Genomic DNA, 8,463 nt, shown 5'->3' with positions numbered 1-8,463 from the left:
CCATCGATTTCACGCAGATGGAGGCGCTCATCAAGAAGTTCTACCGGGACGGGCTCCTCAAGGGAGAGAGGATTGTCAGGCCGACGCTCGGCACCGCCTGAAGCCGCCAGCCCCAAATCGCGGCTTAGGACCCGCTCCGGAGATGATACATAGTACGGTTGCTGCCGGTGGTCGTCTCGCTGTGTGAAAATTGGTCGAATCGCAAATGCCCCGGGGGGGGGCGGGGGGAGGGGCGGGGAGCCTTCGCGAGGACGAGGATGGGGAAGGAGACGAACTGGAGCGACGCGTACTGCGCCACCGACGAGATCGTGTTCGAGATTGCCCCCATCGAGTAGTCCCAGGCGGGGAGAGGCACCGCGACCGGGTTCCCTCCGTGAAGGAGCTTCGAGCCGGCGGCGAAGAGGGAGGCGAGGAGCAAGGTGACGGAGCGGTTGCAGAGCGTGGTGAAGGAGGACTGCTGGAACCGCTCGCCGAGCGGCGCGTCCGGCGAGAAGAAGAGCCGCGTCATCAACTGCTCCTGGTAGTAGCCGTACGCGATGTGAGCCGTCATCACGCCGGCGACGCAAAACGCCATGTCGCGCGTCTCGATCCAGAGCGCGGGCGGCGCCGCGGCCGCGTCCTCCTCGTTGGACGACTTCGCCAAGGTGTCCTCCTCGGCGCCCGGAGAGACTTCCTCCTCCGCTGCGCTGCGCAGCTTCACCACTGCATACCCGGCAGCGTACCCAGAGCCGACCGCCCGCCGGTCCGTGTCGCTAGCGGCTCCCGTCTCCATCGTAAGGAGCGAGGTCGATGAGCGGACAGAGCCGGCAGGACTCCGCTCAAACATTGGCGACACCGCGGGCGACAGCGGTTGCCGCTCCCCCAGCTCCGTGTCTGCTGTGCCGGCCGGCGGGCTGCCTCCGATGCACAGCTCGAGGCACGCAACAGGCGCTGACCGCTGAGCGTGCCAGCGCCTTAAGAGCCTAATTAATCCCGTCAAGACGAGATAGAATATGACCGCGACCAGCGGCGGTATTAGCGCCGAGCCCAGCTGAGGTCCCGCAACTTCTGCGGCTGTGTGCTGCAGCGAAGAGCTCGGCGAGGCTGAAGGCGGAAGCGAGCGTCCGAGCCCTGCCTCACGCATCCAGTCGCGCGAGCCTCTGGCGCCGCGCTGGCGATCGCGCGCCTCACTTCTTGGCGGGCGGTGGCGGATAGTGCTTGCTGGTCGTGACACGGGCGCTAGCCGTGCCTGATTTAGCAGACTTGGGCCGCTGTGAAAAGCACCTGGAGGGGTTAAAAGAATTCTTCCGGTCGTCCAGAGAGGTTTTGAGCGGTGGTACTAAAGGGACAATCGAACATGCGTTGTGTCGGGCTTCCGCCGCCGGGCTTTCAGTCACCCCCCCCCGCTTACCTCACGCTCCACGCGAGCAGGGCAACGGCCGACAGGAAAGCGCCGTACATGGCGGCGAGCAGCACGTAGACGCGGCTGCTCGCCTTTCGAAACTCGCCCAGGCACGCCACGCCCCACACAGTGCCCACAATCGGGAACGCCTGCACGAGGTCGGCGCTCGCAAAGCCCGCCATGTCGCCGCCGACAAACTGGGCGGCATTGCCAATGGCGCAGACGACTCCCGACAGGAGCGCAAGCCAGCGGCCGTCGCTCGGGCTGCTGGCGTACTCGCTCAGCGAGGAGCGCTGCGTGCCAGGGGGCGGCCACCGCATCAGCGCCAGGTTTGCGGCCCACGCGGACAGAGCGAAGGCGACGCAAAAGTACAAGTTTGCCGCAAAGACCTTGAGTGGGGCTCCGCCGCTCTGCCTGACCCAGCCGAGCTCGTCGTTGACGGCGAGGTTGAAGCAAGGGCTAAAGAACCCGAAGCAGAGCCCGCCCGCGGCTGCGACGAACAGGCCGGTGGTGGCGTTCGCGGTCGCGGTCGTGGTGGCCGCGTCCGCCGCCGGCGCAGACTCAATCGTGAGCTCCCCCGCTTGCGGCGTGCTGCTGCCGGCGCCATTGACGAGGGGCGCCTGCGCCCCACAGCACGGCCTGCAGCTGGCGGCGTGCTGCCTCTTCCGCCGCCGCCGCCGCTCCCGCCGGTTGGCTGCCTGCCGCTCGTGGGCCACGTGCGCGGTGGCAGAGAGGGCGATGGCTACGAGAAACGCGGCGACGCCGGCGAACAGGCGGCGCGGCTCGCTCCGCTCGGGCTGCAGCACGTAGTTGATGCTGGTGCCCAGCACGACTGTGAGCGAGCCTTGCAGCGGCAGCACGATGGTCAGCGGAACCCCGAGCAGCAGCGCCCGCTGCATACTGAGGTTCCCGAGCATCAGCAGGCAGCCTCCGACGGCGGCGAGGCCCGCTGAGGCCCAGCTCTCGCTTGACACGCTGAGCGGCTGCCCCGAAGCGAGCGCAAAGGACGTCGCGACCAGCAGCACTGCCGTGGCGTAGTCGAGGTAGGCGTGGCTCGGGTGCCTGCCACGCAGGAACGCGAGGTCGAGCAGCGCTGGCCAGGAGCCGAGCGCGACCAGGCTGAGGAGAAGGACGCCGATGCCGAGATTGCCGCCGTCTGACATTCTGGCTCAGTCCTTCTCGACGAGGTTCTCGACGGAGGCGTGTCGTATTTCCCCTAGCAGGCGGAGGAACCAAGAATCGAACGAGACGGACCGCCCGCCGCGATTGCCGCTGACGACTCACACACACCCCTTCAGATGTTCCTCTTCGCTCGCCGGAAGCCGCCGTCGCGCGGCAGTTCAGGCGCCCCCACGCCGCAGGCGTCTCCTGTGCCCTCCCGTGGCTCGGGCCGCTCCAACTTGGCGCGCGCCGCCTCGTCGCCGCACCTGCGGCACCCGCCCTCGTTTGGGTCGCTGGAGACGCTGGCGTTCGATCAGGACCTCACCCCTGTCCCAAAGTCAGTGACGGTGCGCGTCCTGCTCCTCTTGGTCGCCGGCTTTCACGTCTTCCTCACCGCGGGCGTCGTTTTCGGGTGGACGTCGCTCGCACAGGTCCTCGCGAAGAGGGGAGTGGGCTGCGACGGCGACAACTGCAGTGGGCAGGCCGGCATCTTTGCCTTTATCTTCACCCTCGGGACGATCGGCAACTACACCTCGAACCTGCCCTTTGGCCTGCTCCTCGACACGCGCGGGCCGCAGGCGTGCTGCGTTCTCGCTGCGCTCGTGCAGCTCACTGGGGCGCTCGCGATGTACGCGCATGCCGCCGGCGGCGAGAGCCTTGTTCCGGCCTACATCGGCTTCTTCCTGCTTGGGTTTGGCGGACCCGGCGTGCAGAAGGCCACGTTCCACATGGCGCACCTCTTTCCCTCCGCCTCTGGCTCTCTCATCGCCGCCTCCACGGCGCTCTTTGACGGCGGCTCTGTCATCTTCGCCCTCTTCTACTCGCTCACGGACGCGGGCTCGCTCGACCTCGAGACGTGCTGGCTCGGCTACGCCGGCGCTGTCCTGCTTGTGCTCGCCTCTGGCGCTGTGCTCTGGCCCTCGGCGCCCTTTGAGCCGCCCCCGGACACCGATGTCGACGCTGTCTTTGGCAACCCCGACGACGACACCGCGACAGCGCTCTCCAAGCGGTCGCTGAAGCGGCAACTGCGCAGCCCACCCTACCTCTACCTGGTTCTCTTCGCCTCGGTCCACGTGTGCCGCCTCAACTTTGCCGTCGCCACCTTCCAGGAGCAGGTCGGCTCGCTCGGCTTCGGCGCGAGCGAGGTGGACCAGTTTGTCGTCATCTTTGGCCGGCTGCTCCCGCTTGGCTTCGTCGGCATGCCGCTCATCGGGTACCTGCTCGACACCTCGACGCCGTTGGTGGTGTTTCTACTCGTCAACGCTGCTGGCGTGCTCAACAGCTCCCTCCTTCTCGTCCCTCACTCCCGGCCCGCGCTGCTTGGCGCCATGTGCTGCGTCGCCGTCGGGCGGCAGTTCGTCTACTCAACCTTCTTCTCCGAGCTGCAGCGCCTCGCCTCGCCGCGCACCTATGGCACCCTCGCAGGCTCGAGTCCCTGCCCGCGCATTCGCATGCCCCGTGTCTGTGCCGACTTGATGCCGGCCGCGCACTGCCCTCCCCGCGCCGCCCGCTTCGAGCTGACGGCCCGCACCGCCACTGCGCCGCCACTGCCGCTAGGCCTCGCCAACCTGTGCGTCGCTGCCACGGGAGTGCTCCTCTCGCCTCTCTCCTCCCTCTCCACCAGCACGCTGGCCCCTTGGGGCGAGTACGCGTTTGCCCCCGCCAACTTGCTCATGATGCTCCTCGTGCTGCTGCTCTTTACACAGCCCCTCTCGTGCTGGAGGGAAGCGCGGCGCGCCCGCACGTCCGACGGCCCGACGTTCGTGGCAGTGGCGCGTGGAGCCCCCTCGCCCCTCGCGCCCGCCTCGGTCCTTGAGCGTGGCGCACCCAATTCCTCGCTGCGCGTTTCCCTGCTCACCGAGCCACAGGCGCCGCCGTAAAGAGAGAGCTCCGCAGACCGCGCGTGATGCTCTCTCCCAGGTAGATCGCGCACGCGCGAATTATGCAGCCGCCGCGCAGGGGGGCACGTGGCGGAAGCGCAATCCACACACACACACACGCACGCACGCACGCACGCACACACACACACACACCACACACACGCACGCACACACACTTACACGGCCGGGTTTTCCTCCCGGTCTCGTCCTTGCCCGTGCACACCGAGGTCACACCCCGTGCAGCGTGCTTGCGCGCGCTCTCGTCAGCAGAACACTATCGTCTTCTCGTTGCACGCGAAGCTAACCAATACATCCTTACATGCGTCCTTTTTGATAGAAAGACTCTTGCGACTGCGACGTGCGAGCCCAGTGAGACCGAGCGGCCGGCTCTGCGTCGCGCGGGCTGCTCTCTGACCACTCTGAGGACTGAGCACCCTTCGTCGGGGGCGCGGAGGTCCCATCCCCGTGTGTGCTCTCGGCGGCTTGGGCGGACCCCACGCATCGACCAACCCGCGCACATGCACACATCTCAGAAGAGGTTCCCGCACGGCTGAAGGGTCTGCTCCCCTCTTCTCGCAACTCGGCCACCAGCCACCGTGCTCCAGCTGCCCCTCAAGCGATCGCCCGGTCGACGAGCTTAGCGGTGTAGAAGGCGACGCACGCCGCGGCGCCGCCAATCGCGAGCACCTGCGAGACGGCGGCGCTGGTCACAGCGGCCCCACTCTGCCTCCCCACACTCCGCCTCCCTCTGCGCTCGCCTCTGCGCCAGAGTGCCACCAGACGTCGTCGACAAAGCGCGCCTTGATGCAGCCGAGCGAGAAGAGCGTCACCTGCGAGGGCGGCAGGCGGGCGAGGGGGCGCGGTCGACGGAGAGGCCACGCGGGGCCGGTGGGCACGAGAGCCCGTCGCACGGCGGTGATGACGACAGAGAGGGCAAAGTAGCGCTGCGGCGCGACAGCGCTGCCCGCAAAGGAGGTCAGCAGCGCCGCAGAGATGTAGCCCAGGAGAGGCATCGACCCAAACGCAGTGAATGCGAGGAACATCGCGACGCCCTGCGGCCAAAGGGAGAGAGGCAAGCGCCCACGGGTGAGCACAAACCGCCCCGCCGTCGCCGCCTAGCCAGATTACCTCCGCGACACCTTCTCGAGCGGACCAGGCTCGTCAGGTGGCGCGCCGGCTGCCATCTGCGCCTCCGCCTTGGCCGACAGGTACTCTCCCGCCGCCATCGACAGCGCGTCAGCGAGCACCGTCGAGATGCCAATCACAAGCGTGAGCGAAGTTGAGGTGTGGCGCGAGCCAGCGACCGCCGCGAGCAGCGCGAACGTGGTGAGGATGCCGTCCATACCACCAAAGACGACGCCACGCACGTGCCTCTCGAGCCGCATGGCCTTCTGCCCCTTGGGTTCGGTCCGGGCGGCAAACAGAGTCGCGGTTGCGCCGTGCAACGCGGCGCCAAAGGTGCCGGAAATTCTCCCGCCGCCGCGCAGCTGCGTCAGCACGTGTCGGCTGGATGTGTCCCGGGTGTCCGGCCGCAGCAGAGTACGCGGCGTGGCCGAGGCCGCCGCACCAACCACCGCCAGAAGCAGCGCGCTCCTGGACATGACCGGGCAATTCTTTTTTCGCATTAGCGCGTGCCTTCGATCGCGGAAGTCCGCCGTGATATCCTTTGGCCGCGTTGGGTTGCGAGGATTGTCGGCCGTGATGAGGCAGTGGATGACGCGGGCGTGGCGGCGTGCCCCGTCCTCCCATCCCGCCTCCGCTCCGGCTGTTCATGAAGAGATTTCTTCTTCATGGCACATGGGACATGGCAAGTGTGTGTACTTATGAGGGTTCCAAGCGAACCAGTTTAGACCATGTTTAGACCCAGTTTAGACCACGGCTGAACACGAACCGGATTAGTCCTGTTTACGATAAACTGGGTCTAAACAGGGGTCGGCCTCCAGTCGGGGAGATTAAACACATACAGTGGGTTGCGGGCATTAAGAAAGCGTGGCATTAAGAAACCACGCCGAGCGATTTCCGCAAAAATCTAAGAAACCACGGCGCGCCGCAGGCGCGGCTCCGAGAAAAGGCCAGACACGAGTGTGAACAGGAGCTCCGAGCTCAAAATTTCTCTTCGCCTGCGCGGCGCGCGCACTTGGCATTTTACAAGTCCTCTGCGGTGTTTTGAGCGAGTGGATGGATGCGTGTGCGTCTTGAGTCGGTGGCAGACTGGCTGGCGGCATCGGATCCGTCCGGGACCGCAGCTCCGACCCGCTCTTGGCCTCTTCCGACGAGGGGGAGGGGGCCGGCTCTGACACCTTTGACCTACCTTGGGAGCTAAGAAACCACGGCGTGGGGTGGGTGAGGGGTGTGGAAAGGCTTAGAAACGGCGGCGTGCCGCGAAATCCTGTTTTCTTAATGCCCGCAACCCACTGTACCAGGTTTAGCCCGATTTAGGTTTAGCGTGCAGCCGCCATCCTCCGCCTCGGGCCGGACAGCACACCGGGCACACTTGCACCGCGCAACAACAGCCTCGCCGGTCAGGCGCACGGTGTTGTCGGGCAGCGTGATGATCTCGTCCATGCCGTCGTCAAAGTGCATGAGTGCATCAGCAGCCGGTCGTGCTCGCTATTGGTCGGCCAATGGGCGATGATGGTGGCGGGGAACCACAGCGCAGTGCCCAAAGGGCGTCGTGAAGCTCGTGCCGACGGGCACGAATGCGCTGCTTGCGGAGATGAAGCCCGTCAAGATGGACACGCCGATCAAGGTGTCGGACGACGCGGACCCCGAGGGGCTGACTGCGGACCTCGTGTTCCGTTTTGAGCACGAGCAGGAGAAGCTCGTGCACAGGCGGCAGCAGGCATGCTATCGGTCTGTGCAGGGATTCATTGCCTGGGCAGGGCAGGGGAGCTCGAGCTGACAATGACGCTCAACAAGTTTTGTGTGCTCGCTGAGTACGAAAACGTGGCAGGAATTTACCACATCAGAACTGAAAACACGAAACGCTGACGGCGCCCGCCTTGCGACAGCCTGTCGGCGCTGCTGACCGTGCCGTGCTGCGCAATTGACCACCTGCATAGCTCGCGGCCTTAGTATCAAGCCTTCAGTGCGACCTGATCGTACGGCCAGTAGGAAGGTGTCCTTCCAGCCGCGTGCACGCTTCTGACGCAATGCCAAGTGGGCCAGCACCGGTCGCACATTGTGGCAAGAAGAACTCCATCCTGAAGAACCTCGGACGGGCCTCGGGACATACGTCCAAGGCGAGCAAGGACTGCGCGGTCCTCAAGAAGCTCGAGACCTTTGTGAGCAAGTACCAGGGCAACGTGCCCGCCCTCCGCGCTCTGATTGACGACTGCACGCTGCACGCGGGCGGGACTGAGGGCGCGACGTCGGGCGCGGCGACATACCAGCTGGCGGCGCCTGCGCCTGGCAAGAAGCGGAAGCACGTGGATTTCAACCCGGCCGCAAAGATGCGCTTGCTAGTAGAAGTGGTGTTGGGTTGAGCAGTGGTACTCACTGCCCCTCACCAAATGCTTGCAGGCGCTGTTCTCCTGGCGCCTCGCTCCCGACGTACCGCGCGAAAGATGAGGGGACGCGCGGCGGCTTCTGCAAGCAGATCTTCGACACCACGACACGGCGAAGCTGTCGGAAGAGTCCCTCGATGCGGCCGCGTGGACCCTCGAGACGGTCAAGATTGCCATGCACAACCTCGACCAGCGCGAGAAGAGGCACGGACGCTGACGCTTGCGCGTGCCGCTGAGAGCCGCGTCTCTCTCGTCACAGAGGGGAGCTGGGGCGGGGGGAGGTGCGCGCTGGGGGGGGGGGGGGGGGCATTACACATACCAGATTTAGACCCAGTTTATCGTAAACAGGACTAATCTGGTTCGTGTTTAGCAGTGGTCTAAACTGGTCTAAATTGGTTCGCTTGGAACCCTCCTGTACTTCTTGGCTTGGGCGGCACTCTCATGCTGAAATTCTGCAAAAACCTGGCCGGCCCCTGCCCTGCCCCTAGCTACCTACCTACCTACCCACCTTACTTATGGGAAACTAAAAAAGAAA

The 8,463-nt window shown here is 65.5% G+C and overlaps 3 protein-coding genes across 3 annotated transcripts; 1 reads left to right on the top strand and 2 right to left on the bottom strand.

Moving 5' to 3' along the window:
* Positions 1-124: 124 nt before the first annotated feature.
* Positions 125-2,544, bottom strand: EMIHUDRAFT_106524 (hypothetical protein; the record flags this gene model as incomplete). The annotated part of the gene is made up of 2 exons (XM_005759854.1): positions 125-953; positions 1,391-2,544. 2 exons carry the CDS (start codon positions 2,542-2,544, stop codon positions 125-127), a joined length of 1,983 nt encoding a protein of 660 aa, XP_005759911.1.
* Positions 2,545-2,679: 135 nt separating this feature from the next.
* On the top strand, positions 2,680-4,745 carry EMIHUDRAFT_453325 (hypothetical protein; the record flags this gene model as incomplete). Its single annotated transcript, XM_005759853.1, has 1 exon — positions 2,680-4,745. One exon carries the CDS (start codon positions 2,680-2,682, stop codon positions 4,420-4,422), a length of 1,743 nt encoding a protein of 580 aa, XP_005759910.1. The 3' UTR covers positions 4,423-4,745.
* Positions 4,729-6,023, bottom strand: EMIHUDRAFT_465764 (hypothetical protein; the record flags this gene model as incomplete). The annotated part of the gene is made up of 4 exons (XM_005759852.1): positions 4,729-5,109; positions 5,160-5,252; positions 5,334-5,474; positions 5,562-6,023. 4 exons carry the CDS (start codon positions 6,021-6,023, stop codon positions 5,035-5,037), a joined length of 771 nt encoding a protein of 256 aa, XP_005759909.1. The 3' UTR covers positions 4,729-5,034.
* Between the last annotated feature and the right edge of the window lie 2,440 nt (positions 6,024-8,463).

This window comes from Emiliania huxleyi, assembly GCF_000372725.1.
Source record: "Emiliania huxleyi CCMP1516 unplaced genomic scaffold EMIHUscaffold_79, whole genome shotgun sequence".
NCBI classification, from domain to species: Eukaryota; Haptophyta; order Isochrysidales; family Noelaerhabdaceae; genus Emiliania; species Emiliania huxleyi.
Note: the sequence above shows the minus strand (reverse complement) of the source record. Positions and strands in the feature narration are given on the sequence as shown.